The sequence below is a fragment of the Oncorhynchus kisutch genome, linkage group LG28 (genome assembly GCF_002021735.2).
Source record: "Oncorhynchus kisutch isolate 150728-3 linkage group LG28, Okis_V2, whole genome shotgun sequence".
Lineage (NCBI taxonomy): Eukaryota > Metazoa > Chordata > Actinopteri > Salmoniformes > Salmonidae > Oncorhynchus > Oncorhynchus kisutch.
In genome coordinates this window covers 33,221,636-33,236,253 of record NC_034201.2, presented here as the reverse complement: position 1 = coordinate 33,236,253, position 14,618 = coordinate 33,221,636, and the positions used below count along the sequence as shown (strand labels likewise).

General features: G+C 42.2%; 1 protein-coding gene across 1 annotated transcript in view; it reads left to right on the top strand.

Annotated features, from left to right (window-relative positions):
- Positions 1–13,889, top strand: part of tecta (tectorin alpha) — a 49,356-nt gene extending 35,467 nt beyond the window's left edge. The window contains exons 14-25 of the mRNA XM_020464386.2: positions 1,509–1,889; positions 2,124–2,285; positions 2,422–2,546; positions 2,832–3,112; positions 5,387–5,497; positions 6,524–6,726; positions 8,652–8,815; positions 9,754–10,002; positions 10,170–10,332; positions 10,667–10,751; positions 10,875–10,994; positions 12,493–13,889. Of these exons, the coding sequence (XP_020319975.1) occupies positions 1,509–1,889; positions 2,124–2,285; positions 2,422–2,546; positions 2,832–3,112; positions 5,387–5,497; positions 6,524–6,726; positions 8,652–8,815; positions 9,754–10,002; positions 10,170–10,332; positions 10,667–10,751; positions 10,875–10,994; positions 12,493–12,596 (2,148 nt within the window). The 3' untranslated portion in view covers positions 12,597–13,889. The remainder of the gene's footprint in view (positions 1–1,508; positions 1,890–2,123; positions 2,286–2,421; positions 2,547–2,831; positions 3,113–5,386; positions 5,498–6,523; positions 6,727–8,651; positions 8,816–9,753; positions 10,003–10,169; positions 10,333–10,666; positions 10,752–10,874; positions 10,995–12,492) is intronic.
- Positions 13,890–14,618: the final 729 nt, after the last annotated feature.

Here is a 14,618-nt window from a genome sequence, read left to right as displayed (position 1 = left end):
TATCTGCTATGACTACAAGGTCCAATAGGAATTCAGGGAACTCAGTGAGGAACGCTGTATATGGCCCAGGAGGCCTGTAAACAGTAGCTATAAAAAGTGATTGAGTAGGCTGCATAGATTTCATGACTAGAAGCTCAAAAGACGAAAACTGCATTTTTTTTTTTGTCAATTTAAATTTGCTATCGTAAATGTTAGCAACACCTCCGCCTTTGCGGGATGCACGGGGGATATGGTCACTAGTGTAGCCAGGAGGTGAGGCCTCATTTAACACAGTAAATTCATCAGGCTTAAGCTATGTTTCAGTCAGGCCAATCACATCAAGATTATGATCAGTGATTAGTTCATTGACTATAATTGCCTTTGAAGTAAGGGATCTAACATTAAGTAGCCCTGTTTTGAGATGTGAGGTATCATGATCTCTTTCAATAATGACAATACTAACCTACTACCAATAACTAACCTACTAACAATACAATACTAACCTAATTGAAAATAAGGAAGACTGTACAGAATACAAATCTTCCAAAACATGCATCCAGTTTGCAGCATGGCACTAAAGTAATAATGCAAATAAATGTGGAAAAGCAATTCACTTTTTGTCCTGAATACAAAGTGTTATGTTTGGGGAAAATCCAATACAAAGCATTTTTTATTTTACCTTTATTTAACTAGGCAAGTCAGTTAAAGAACAACTTCTTATTTTCAATGATGGCCAAGGAACAGTGGGTTAACTGCCTTGTTCAGGGGCAGAACGACAGATTTTTACCTGCCGCATTACCACTCTCCATATTTTCAAGAATAGTGTTGGCTGCATCATGTTATGGGTATGCTTGTAATCATTAAGGACTGGGGAGTTTTTTCAGGATAAAGAAATGGAATGGAACTGAGCACAGTCAAAATCCTAGATGAAAACCTGGTTCAGTCTGCTTTCCACCAGACACTGGGAGATAAATTCATTTTTCAGCAGGACAATAACATAAAACACAAGACCAAATCTATGCTGGAGTTGCTTACCAAGAAGACTGTGAATGTTCCTGCATGACCAAGTTACAGTTTTGACTTAAATCTACTTCAAAATCTATGGCAAGACCTGAAAATGGTTGTCTAGCAATGATCAACAACTAATTTGACAGAGCTTGAAGAATTTTGAAAATAATAATAGGAAACTGTTGCACAATCCAGGTGTGGAAAGCTCTTAGAGACATACCCAGAAACAGTCACAGCTGTAATCGCTGCCAAAGGTGCTTCTACAAGGTATTGACTCAGGGGTGTGAATACTTAAGTAAATGAGATATTTCTGTATTTCATATTCAATACATTTGAAAACATTTCTAAAAACATGTTTTCACTTTGTCAGTATCGGGTATTATATTGTAGATAAAAAAAAATGTTTTTTAAGTCATCCATTTTGAATTCAGGTTGTAACACAAAACATTTAGGAAAAGTCAAGGGGTATGAATACTTTCTGAAGGCACTGTATTGTCATAACTTATGTTCCTCTTCGCCAGCCCAAACAGCTGTTCTGGAATGGCGACTGCACCAAGCGCTGCCAGTGCATCGGACGCAACCTCATCCAGTGCGACCCGCGCCGCTGCAAGGCCGAGGAGGAGTGTGCCCTGCACCACGGTGTGCGTGGCTGCTTTGCTCGGCGCTCGCAGCACTGCGTGGCATCCGGCGGCGGTGTCTTCAGGACCTTTGACGGGGCGTCCTTGCGCCTGCCTGCCTCCTGCTCCTTCGTGCTGTCCACCAACTGCCACAAGCTACCTGACCTCTCCTTCCAGCTCATCGCCAACTTCGACAAGTGGAGCACGCCAAACCTCACCACCATCTCCCACGCATACCTCTATATCAACGAGGAGAATATACTGATTTCCGGGAGCACTGTGAAAGTGAGGAGAAAAGAGGGATAGAAATGGATGGTGGATAGATTAATAGATGAATTAATACATGGATGGATGGATGAGTTTTAGCATCACTTTATAATGTTTATTATGAAAAGAATGCATGTGAAATGTGTTTGTTTGTATCAGTTTGAAGTTAGATGCTGAGTTATGTGTATAGTTATTTTTTTATGTGTACTTAGTCTCACCACGTCAATGCGCGCATCTCATCCTCCTAACCAGGTGAACGGCACACCCGTATCGGTGCCATTCGTCACGGGTTTAATGACACGCGTCTCCACGTCGGAGGGCTTCCTGGTCATCGACACACCACAGGACATCCAGGTGCGCTACAACCGCTTCAACACGCTTAGTATCACCATGGGTCAGCGGCTGCAAAACAAGGTTTGTTGTTTTCCTTATGGTTGTAGAGCATTATATACGCTTTATGTAATGCATTATATGGTTATTGTAAAGCGTCTTTAGGTTTTAGAAAATAACTGTGAGAGCTATAAAAGAGCTATATATTATTATTATTAAGGTGTGTGGCCTTTGTGGCAACTTCAACGGAGACCCCACTGACGACTACATCACCTCCCGCGGGAAGCCAGCCATCAGCGCCCTGGAGCTGGCCCAGAGCTGGAAGACCAATGGCATGCAGAACAGGTGAATTGGAGAGGAGGCATGGGAAGGGGTGACATGGAAGAGATAGACAGTTGTTAAATTGACAGTAACATTTAAAAAAATGTTTTTGCTTATCACACCTAGGATTTTGTGGCTTCCTCCAAGCTGTTTTTAAATGTGTTTGCTGGTTATTTGGCGGTGTCCAGAATCTTCTAGGATTTCTGGAGATTGTTGTGGTGCTAGTTTAAACAGATTTGTGCATTCAAAAGCATGGATGGATCTTCCCATCTCAACCTCTTACCTCCCATCTCTTCACCCTCTCCCCAGCTGTGACGAGACCCAGTATGTGGCACTGGCCCAGTCGTGCGAGAACACGGCCGTGCTTGGCCTCCAGGGCGAGGAGGGGTGCCAGAAGCTCACCCAAATGAAGGGCTTCTTCCAGCCCTGCCACGGCCTACTGGACCCCAGGCCATTCTACCAGTCCTGCTACCTGGACGGCTGCTACAACCACCGCAAGGCCCAGGTGTGCGGCTCGCTCGCTGCCTATGGCGAGGCCTGCCGCTCCCTGGGCACGCTCACAACAAAATGGATCGCGCAGGAGAACTGCTGTAAGGGCACGGGATGGGGATGGTCATGGGGGCATGGTGGAAAGAATGGCTTTCTGGAGGAGGGGTATAAAGGGAGGCACGATGGTGAATAGGTGCCAATTTGTGCAGTTTGATGAAATAGTATTTAGAACACTAAGTTCACTAAGAGTTCTAAGAGTTCTGCAGGGGTAAGTCCTTGGACCATTATTGTTCCTACTAAGCTGTACATGCTACCAATGGGCGATGTAACACACAAACATATTTTGCAATGGCTCTCATTGTTTCAAACTTGAGCTACAGTGCCTTCAGAAGCTACTCAAACCCAATAACTTATTCTACATTTTGTTGTTACAGCCTGAATTCAAAATGGATTACATTTTTTTTTTAATCTCACCCACCTACACAAATAGCAAATTGAAAACATATTTTTTGAAATGTTAGCACATTTATTGAAAATAAAATATAGAAAAATCTGATTTGCATAAGTATTCACACCCCTGAGACAATACTTTGCACCTTTGGCGGCGATAACGGCTTTGAGTCGTCTTGGGTATGTCTGTATCAGCTTTGCACATCTGGATTTAGGGATTTTCTCCCATTCTTCCTTGTAGATTTTCTCAAGCTCTGTTAAATTAGATGGGGAGCATAAAACAGCAATCTTCAAGTCTTTCCACAGATATTCAATGGGATTCAAGTCTGGGCTTTGGCTGGGCCACTCTAGGACTGTTTTGGCTGTATGCTTGGGGTCAATGTCCTGTTGGGACATATACTAAACAACAATATTTTTTTACTGAGTTACAGTTTATAAATGAATTCATTAGGCCCCAATCTATGGATTTCATATGACTGGGAATACAGATATGCATTTGTTGATCACAGATGCCTGTAAAAAAAAAGTAGGAGCGTGGATCAGAAAACAGGTCAGTATCTAGCGTGACCACCATTTACCTCATGCAGTCTAGCGTGACCACCATTTACATCTCCTTCAAATAGAGTTGATCAGGCTGTTGATTGTGGTCTGTGTAATGTTGTACCAGTGAAACACGCTGTTGTACACGTCGATCCAGAGAATCCCAAACATGCTCAATGGATGACATGTCTGGTGAGTATGCAGGCCAAGGATGAACTGGGAAATTTTCAGCAGCCAGGAATTGTATACAGATCCTTGCGACATGGGGCCGTGCATTATCATGCTGAAACATGAGGTGATGGTAGAGGATGAATGGCATGACAATGGGCCTTAGGATCTCGTCACGGTATCTCTGTGCATTCAAACTGCCATCAATAAAATTAACATACAATTTTCTGGCAACAGAGAATGTGTTGTGTGACAAAACTGCACATTTTAGATTGGCCTTTTATTGTCCCCAGCACAAGGTGCACCTGTGTAATGAGCATGCTGTTTAATCATGTTCTTGATATACCACACCTGTCAGGTGGATGAATTATCTTTGCAAAGGAGAAATGCTCACTGACAGGGATGTAAACATATTTGTGCACAAAATTTGAGAGAAAGCTTTTTTGTGCATATGGAATATTTCTGCTATCTTTTATTTCAGCTCATAAAACATGGGATTTATATTTTTTGTTCAGTGTAAATCTTCGCCCCAGTCTAAGGTAATTTGCACTCTGAATCATCATCTCATCAATGATTTGCCTGTATTTGGTTCCATTCATTGTACCCTCTATCCTTACCAGTCTCCCAGTCCCTATTGCTTATAAGCATCCCCATAGCATGATGCTGCCACCACCACGCTTCACAGTAGGAATGGTGTTAGACTGTTCGACAGGTAATGAGTTGTGCACAGTTAAGGAACATTTTTGTCTCCTCAGACCACAGAATCTTTTGCCTTTATGGTCTGTCTTTCACATGACTTTTTGCATACTCCAGACGATCAAAGGAAATTGGATGCACCTGAGCTCAATTTGTAACATCATAGCCAAGCGGTGGTAATACTTTATATCATTTTCAATACATTTGCAAAAATGTCCCAAAATTACTTTGTCATTATGGGTTATTATGTCTAGATGGGTGAGATAAAAATACATTTGATCTATTTTAAATTCCTTCTGTAACACCACAAAATGTGAAATAAGTCAAAGGATATTAATCCTGAAGGCACTTTATATACAGGTAACTTGAACTTGGAGCATGTGTTAATGACTGGGTGGTTTGCAGGAAAATGTTTGTTACATTTATAAAACATAGCATTAGGCTCTTCAAGAATAACAGTCAGTACAATTGGTTGGATGAGGTGGTGTGACAGCTAACATTGTGCCTGCATCTGTCTTTAGCAGAATGGATCTACGACCCCTGTGCAGGAGAGATCTGCACCAACAACACGTGTGAGCAGGAAAACGGGGGAGACCTGTGTGGCTGCCCCGATCTGCCCAACAACGCTGGGGGTAAGTGTGTGGAGGGAGGGAGGGGAGTCAGGGAAGGGGGATGAGCGAGGGGGTGGTGGTAATCGTTAGGCTATACAGGATAAATATATATTGTATCTCTATTTTTAATCTTAATAATTCATTTATCCAGCTCAGTCTTATTTTGATCAAATCTTTTATTTGGTATTTTATTAGATCCCCATTAGCTGTTGGGAAAGCAGCAGCTACACTTTCTGGGGTCCACATGAAACATGAAACATGAAACACTGCATAATACAGAATATGAATAGACAAGAACAGCTCAAGGACAGAACTACTTGCAGTCTGACGTGTTGTATCACTGCTCGGCCTCTGACCACAAAACACTACAGAGGGTAGTGCATACGGCCCAGTACATCACCGGGGCCAAGCTTCCTGCCATCCAGGACCTCTATACCAGGCGGTGTAAGAGGAAGGCCCTAAAAATTGTCAGACTCCATCCACCCTAGTCAAGGACTGTTTTCTCTGCTACCGCACGACAAGCGGTACCGGAGCGCCAAGTCTAGGTCCAAGACGCTTCTAAACAGCATCTACCCCCAAGACATAAGACTCCTGAACATCGAATCAAATGTCTACCCAGACTATTTGCATTGCCCCCCCCCCTTCTACACTGCTGATACTCTGTTATTATCTATGCATAGTCACTTTAATAACTCTACCTACATGTACATATTACCTCAATTACCTCTACACCGTTGCCCCCGTACATTGACTCTGTACCGGTACCCCATGTATAAAGCCCCGCTATTGCTATTTACTGCTGCTCTTTAATTATTTGTTATTCTTATCTCTTACAATTTTTTTGTGGTATTTTCTTAAAACTGCATTGTTGGTTAAGGTTTTGTAAGTAAGCATTTCACTGTAAGATCTACTACACCTGTTGTTTCGGCGCATGTGACAAATACGATTTGATTCAAGTTTGAACACGACCCAAGCCCAAGTCTAGCATCTGTATTCAAGTTAGCTACCGTAGTCTTATGATTCTCAACCCCTGTGTTTTCCCACTAGACGAGGATGACATCATCCAGGCAGAGGTGACGTGTAAGCACGCCCAGATGGAGGTGTCCATCTCCAAGTGTAAGCTCTTCCAGCTGGGCTTCGAGCGTGAGGACGTGAGGATCAACGACCAGCACTGCCCCGGCATTGAGGGAGAGGACTTCATCTCCTTTCACATCAACAACACTAAGGGCCATTGCGGCTCCATCGTACAGGTAATTAACCACATAACTAGGATCAGTGGATAATTATTAAAACCTGACCTAAATCATTAGGGATGTGATAATACAGTTGAAGTCGGAAGTGTACATACACTCAGTTGACTGTGCCTTTAAACAGCTTGGAAAATTACCCAAAATGATGTAATTGCTTTAGAATCTTCTGATAGGCTAATTCCCCAAAATGATGTAATTGCTTTAGAAGCTTCTGATTGACAGGAGGTGTACCTGTGGATGTATTTCAAGGCCTACCTTCAAACTCAGTGCCTCTTTGCTTGACATCATGGGAAAATCAATAGAAATCAGCCAAGATCAACAACAAAAAAATTGTAGACCACAAGTCTGGTTCATCCTTGGGAGCAATTTCCAAAGGCCTGAAGGTACCACGTTCATCTGTACAAACAATAGTACGCAAGTATAAACACCATGGGAACACGCAAGTATAAACACCATGGGACCACGCAGCCGTCATAACGCTCAGAAAGGAGACGCGTTCTGTCTCCTAGAGATGAACGTACTTTAGTGCGAAAAGTGCAAATCAATCCCAGAACAACAGCAGGGTACAAAAGTATCTATATCTACAGTAAAATGAGTCCTATATCGACATAACCTGAAAGGCCACTCAGAAAGGAAGAAGCCACTGCTCCAAAACCGCCATAAAAATGCCAGGCTACGGTTTGCAACTGCACATGGGGACAAAGATTGTACTTTTTGGAGAAATGTCCACTCTCCCGATGAAACAGAAATAGAACTGTTTGGCCAGAATGACCATTGTTATGTTTCGAGGAAAAAGGGGGGGCTTGCAAGCTGAAGAACACCATCCCAACTGTGAAGCACGGGGGTGGCAGCATCCTGTTGTGGGGGTGCTTTGCTGCAGGAGGGACTGGTACACTTCACAAAATAGAGGAGGGAAAGTTATGTGGATATATTGAAGCAACATCTCAAGACATCAGTTAAAGCTTGGTCGCAAATGGGTCTTCCAAATGGACAATTACCACAAGCATATTACCCCAAGCAAAGTTGTGGCAAAATGGCTTAAGGACAACAAAGTCAAGATATTGGAGTGGCCATTACAAAGCCCTGACCTCAATCCTATAGAAAATGTGTGGGTAGAACTGAAAAAGCGTGCGTGAGCAAGGAGGCCTACAAACCTTACTCAGTTTCACTAGCTCTATCAGGAGGAATGGGACAAAATTCACCCAACTTATTGTGGGAAGCTTGTGGAAGGCTACCTGAAATGTTTGACCCAAGTTAAACAATTTAAAGGCAATCCTACCAAATACTAATTGAGTGTATGTAAACTTCTGACCCACTGGGAATGTGATGAAAGAAATAAAAGCTGAAATTAATAATTCTCTACTATTATTCTGACATTTCACATTCTTAAAATAAAGTGGTGATCCTAACTGACCTAAGACAGGGATTTTTACTCTGATTAAATGTCAGGAATTGTGAAAAACTAAGTTCAAATGTATTTGGCTAAGGTGTATGTAAACTTCCGACTTCAACTGTGTATCTGACCCTATATCAGTGATCTCCTTCTACATTAACAACACCAGGGGCCACGTGGCTGTATCGTAAAGGTTGCCACAGATCTGTAGTCAGATTATCTTACCTTTAATCATAACTAGTCATTAGGGGGATTGAGAAATATCTGATCCTGGAGTAGTGGTTAGTGCTACTTCCACCTACTGGTGCCAAACACATGCCTTAGGCTTGTGACTCATCACCAAGGGGCAATAAGACTTAATTTTATTGGTGAGAAACTGTATAGCCAATAGGGTAGACCTGTCATTTCCTATCGCAAGGGCCAGTAGGGCTCCATGTTACTGAGGAAATCTCTTCCCCGGCCAATAGGCATACTATACTTACTGTAATGATGTTTATTGTCCAGCATATCTGCCATTTTTATTTTCTACCAGTCCAACAGCACACACATCATGTACAAGAACACGGTGTGGATTGAGAGTGTGAACAACACTGGCAACATCATTACCAGGGACAAGACAATCAACGTGGAGTTTTCCTGCGCCTACGAGCTAGACCTCAAAATATCTCTGGAGACTGTGCTTAGGCCCATGCTCAGGTTAGAGGACCTACTTTTTCTCAACTTTCCCCAAATTCCCAGGTTTTCCATCTAATCCATCTTTTTTTTCTCTCCATCTAATCTAAGCAGGAAATCTGGAATCCTCAAATCATAACTTCCTGTAAACCTGGGAATTTTGGGAGAGTTAGCGGAATTTTGCAACCCTACTGTGATTGTTTTCAATTAAAATGGTCAAAAATAAAATAAAATTGCTTCTTGGCAAAGACTAATTTCTCAAGGAAGAATTTTACTACCACTGTCTGGGAGTGGTTTGAGTGGGAAGGGGAAAACTGAAAACTACCTGTTATTGGCAGAGGTTTGGAACCCTTTTTTCTTATTGGTCTATTAACTGGTGATGTCACCAGGTAGCTCAAAACTTCATCACACCAAAACAGGCTGAAATTTCAGGCAGTCTTTTTAAACAGCTTTTACACTAAAAGGGCATTATCATTTTCACAATTTCACAGTATTATTCCAACCTCATAGTGTGGAAATGTATATAAAACACTAGAAATCAAGTTTTTGACTGCACTAGGCCTTTAATTAAAGGACAAGTTCACTTTTCTTTCTTTTTTTTAACCAAAAATGTATTTGGCATGTTATAGAAGTGTCCAGACACTTTTTTTTGCGATTTAACATGGTTTGGAGAAACCTGACCACCAGTGATATACTTTCTCATGCTCGTTGTATGTTCATGTTGTACACATGAAATTGTGTCATTACAACTTTATCCACAACGTTATAGCATTCCGTTGGTCTCAAGCGATACTTCTCTGTGTAGCCCGCGCATGTGTGTACAGAAAAGTACTGCTCCACACAAGACCAATGTTTTCCATCTCCTGACTTGTTATAGAGTTTATTCAATGATGTCCCTCAATGATATCCCTCACCTTCTCTCCCCCTTCCTGTATCTCTCTCTCCCTAAACCCTTTCTCCAGTGTGATCAACCTCACCCTCCCCACCCAGGAGGGTAACTTCATCACTAAGATGGCACTGTACAAGAACTCATCGTACCACCAGCCGTACCGCGAGGGCGAGGTGGTGCTGAGTACGCGGGACATCCTCTTCGTGGGGGTGTTTGTGGAGGGAGCCGACGAGAACCAGCTCATCCTTATCGTCAATATGTGCTGGGCCACGCCGTCCCGCTACAGCAGCGACCGGCTCCGTTACATCATCATAGAAAGAGGGTAGGCTCAAAATAACATACCACATGTCTGCAGCCAATATAGAACCCTATCCCCTATAAATTGCACAAATGACAGACAGACGGATGGACAGACGTTAGGAACAGACGTTAGGTTGTATTGTACGAAAACAAAGGATCACACTAACTTCTCTTTCTTTATCTATGAAGTTGTCCCAACATCAAGGATAACACCATAGGCATGGCTGAGAACGGGGTGTCCCTCACCTGCCGCTTCCACGTCACAGTCTTCAAGTTCATTGGGGACTATGACGAGGTCCACCTCCACTGTGACGTATCGCTGTGTGACCACGAGATCAATGCCTGCAAAGTGGTGAGGAAACCCTGAACATGGTGATGAACACTGAATTAAATCCGGAACCAGTTTTGTCTTTGTCCAGTTTTTATAAGCGGCAAATGATAACAAATCTAACATGTTGTGAAGCATGCTTAGAATAGCTAAGCTTACAATGGCTATGTTATGCCACCTTAATACAAGTGTGTGTGTGTGTGTGTGTGTGTGTGTGTGTGTGTGTGTGTGTGTGTGTGTGTGTGTGTGTGTGTGTGTGTGTGTGTGTGTGTGTGTGTGTGTGTGTGTGTGTGTGTGTGTGTGTGTGTGTGTGTGTGTGTGTGTGTGTGTGTGTGTGTGTGTGTGTGTGTGTGTGTAGAACTGTCCCCACAACAGGAGAATGTACACGGACTACAGCAATCACAAGGAGCAGATCCTCACTGTAGGACCCATCAGAAGGAGAGGTACAGATCAGTGTTGCCCTAGTGTGTGCGTGCATGTATGTGATACAGACATGTCGCCTTAGTGTATGCATGCACTTGTGTAAATACCAGTATGTGTGCGATTCACAATTTTGTGTATATTAGAGTCGGACTGGTGTGAGGTGGGGAACGGGGGCTGTGAGCAGATCTGCACCAGTAAAGGCATGGGAGCTGTGTGTAGCTGTGTGACTGGGATGCTGCAGAGGGACGGAAAGAGCTGTAGAGGTAAACACACATCCTATACATTGCTATATGGGTCATTCTATGAATAAAGTGCCTTTTAAGTATTGTAATTTTGTTTAAAAAAAATACTATTTCACATCATTTTAACCTTCTTCGTAACAATGTTATCCCATCTCAACAGTGTGACTGGAGTTGCAAAATTCCAGTAACTTTCCCAAAATTCCCAAAACTGGATTTCTGCGTAACTTGGGAATTGTGCAAACAGAAATGCACATACACTCTACAAAGGTTGGGGTCAATTCCATTATAATTGACTGAATTTAAATGGAATTTATCCCACGCACTGTACTGTGGGCACACACTCTGTCTTAATTTTGAAGGTACTGTACTTGCAAGTAAGTGATGTGTAGAGGAAGTCCTGTGTAGCAGTTGGTAGAGCATGGCACTTGCAAAGCCAGGGTTGTGGGTTTGATTCCCATGGGGGACCAGTATAGGGAGAGAAAAAAAATTATGAAAATGTATGCACCTACTACTGTAAGTTGCTGTGGATAAGACCGTCTGCTAAATGACTAAAATGTCAAATGTAAATGTAGAGTGTGACAAGCACAAAGAATGTGCATGTGACATCCTCGTTCAATATTTTACAAGAGTTTTTTTTACAGTATTTACAGTACTTTTTCCTCTGGTATTAACTTGGTGTGTTTACTAGGAAAAATATGTGGTATCAATGGTTACTTTCTGGTACTTATTCAACACAATTGGTAACTACTTGTTACCTAATGATAAAAAAATTATGTTTACGTCCAAAGGCACTGGGGTTCTCTTCTTTCTCATCTGACCAGGGAGTGAAAGTACGGGACCTCCTATGTGTGCACATGCTTAGTCATAGAATTACATTTAGAATCCCTATCACTTCAGTAGGATCTCTGTGGGCCTAGTCGTAAAGATTTATATTTTAACTTTTTAAATGTATTACATTTTATTGTGGCATAAACACAACCAGTCTTGATGTTTTTAGTCACTTCAAAGAAGCTCCTTTACTAGGCTACCCGTACACGTTCATCCACTAGAAACATATTTCCAGCCTCCAAGCAGTGGTGAATGGAAAGAGACATCTGTTCCTCAAACACCACAAAGTGTAATGACATTTTGTCATTAGGCCAGAATTTATGTATGCACTACTGTCCGCGTGCGTCTTGGTGTCGGCAATCCATCTCTCAAATTTCAGTGTTCTCGTCTAACCACATTGCATGTTAGGGCGAAGGCTATACCAACTGTTTACTTGTCCATTCACTCATTTTTCATGCCTCTGACATGTGGTAGCCTAATGATAAATAGTGGTGTAATAGCCTCTAGTTTTCTTGACATTTGGTTTTAGTTATTGTGATAGGCTCATGTTTTACCAGTACGGCGTACCCCCACTATTTATTTTGCTGGGACGCCGTACCAGACCGCCTTACTTTCACCCCTGCATCTGACCCTTTATTCTGTCCTTCATAAGACATCCTTCTTCATTTATTTTTTTATTCCCTCCATCCAGCTGTCAGCTCCAGCGTTGACCTACGACCCCTCGTTCTCCCTCTGGCCCTTAGCACGGTGGTCTCCGTGCTCCATGCTCACTCACACACTTTTCTCTTCTCCTAACACTGGGAGGACAGTTAGAGGGAGAAAGAGAGAGACAGATAAAAAGAGAAGAGGAGAGCAATGTAACACGAAATAACAGCAAAATATAGAACAGGCAGCTACACTTCCTGTTCACGGTCACAGAGACATCCACAGCAACCAATCACAGAGACAAGAAGCCCTTCCCTCTGGATGGACTTGACAACAGCAACAACTCACAAGGCCCTGGATCACAACAACAACAACAAGGCCCTGGATCACAACAACAACAACTCACAAGGCGCTGGATCACAAAAACAACAACCACAAGGCCCTGGATCACAACAACAACTCACAAGGCCCTGGATCACAACAACAACAACTCACAAGGCCCTGGATTCCAACAACAACAACTCACAAGGCCCTGGATCACAACAACAACAACTCACAAGGCCCTGGATCACAACAACAACAACTCACAAGGCCCTGGTTCACAATGAAAAAAGCCCCCCTAAAGAATATTTTTACTCACATAAACTTTAGCTAGACACAAGAAAGTCAGTATATTTCATTTAAAAAACAGCTTAGTGAGTTAGTATTAGATAAAGCGTTTTTTTATGAAAGGTGAGGGCATAGTTTGCCCTACATTTATCTTTGATGGCAAAGCTTGGTTTCCAAAATGATTAAAAAATATATTTTATCATTATTTATGTGTAAAGTCTAAGGCTGTGTATGTGAATTGATTACTTGTTCCCCACTCAGCCCCTTATCCCCAACTCTGAAAATATTGAACGAGTCTCAATAACATACAAAGTGCTGGTAGATGTGCCTTGACTACCAAAGGGTTTGCTCATGTCACACTGCCATTCTATGTGCCTACTCATGTGCCAGCCTCAATCAGAAACAGTTCTAAAATCATTTGTATGTTCAAAATGATACTCCTAGAAACATTTGATTGAAAAATAATGAATATTCTGAAAGTTAAATTACTTCTCAAAATGTTTTTTTTGTGCACAACATACATTTTGTAAAAACCGATGCAGGTCCAGTTCTCCAGACCAGTTCTCCAAAAAAGCAATGTGACCTGTGTCAAAATACGCCTACCTAGGCTACTGTTATCAGCATGTGAAATAAGCAATGTTTTTGTACAATGACACAGAAAGAAGCTCATCCCACTCCATATAGCTAGCAATAACCATTTATGTTAGAAAATATTGGAGTATATCATAACATTTTCATTATGTACAAATGTATACTGAACAAAAGTATAAATGTAACCTGTAAAGTGTTGGTCCCATGTTTCATGAGCTGAAATAAAAGATCCCAGAAATGTTCCATACGCACAAAAAGCTTATTTCTTTCCAATTTTGTGCACAAATTTGTTTACATTCCTGTTACTGATCTTTTCTCCTTTGCCAAGATAATCCATCCACCTGACAGGTGTTGCATATCAAGAAGCTGATTAAACATCATTACACATGTGGAGAATAAAAGGCCACTCTAAAATGTGCATTTTTTCACACAACACAATGTCACAGATGTCTCAAGTTTTGAGGGAGCGTGCGATTGGCATGCTGACTGCAGGAATCTCCAACAGAGGTGTTGCCAGTGAATTTACTGTTACTTTCTCTACCATAAGCTGCCTACAATGTCGTTTTTGAGAATTTGGCAGTACATCCAACCGGCCTCACAACCGCAGACCACGTCTATGGCGTTGTGTGATCGAGCAGTTTGCTGATGTCAATGTTATGAACAGAGTGCCCCATGGTGGGGTTAGGGTATGGGCAGGCATAAGCTATGGACAACGAACTAAATTTACATTTTATCAACGGCAATTGGAATGCACAGCGATCGATACCGTGATGAGATCCTGAGGCCCATTGTTGTGCCATTCATCCGTTGCCATCACCTCATGTTTCAACATGATAATGTTGCAAGGATCTGTACACAATTTCTGGAAGCTGAAAGTGTCCCAATTCTTCCATGGCCTGCATACTCACCAGACCTTTCACCCATTGAGCTTGTTTGGGATGCTCTGGATCAACGTGTAAGACAGCGTGTTCC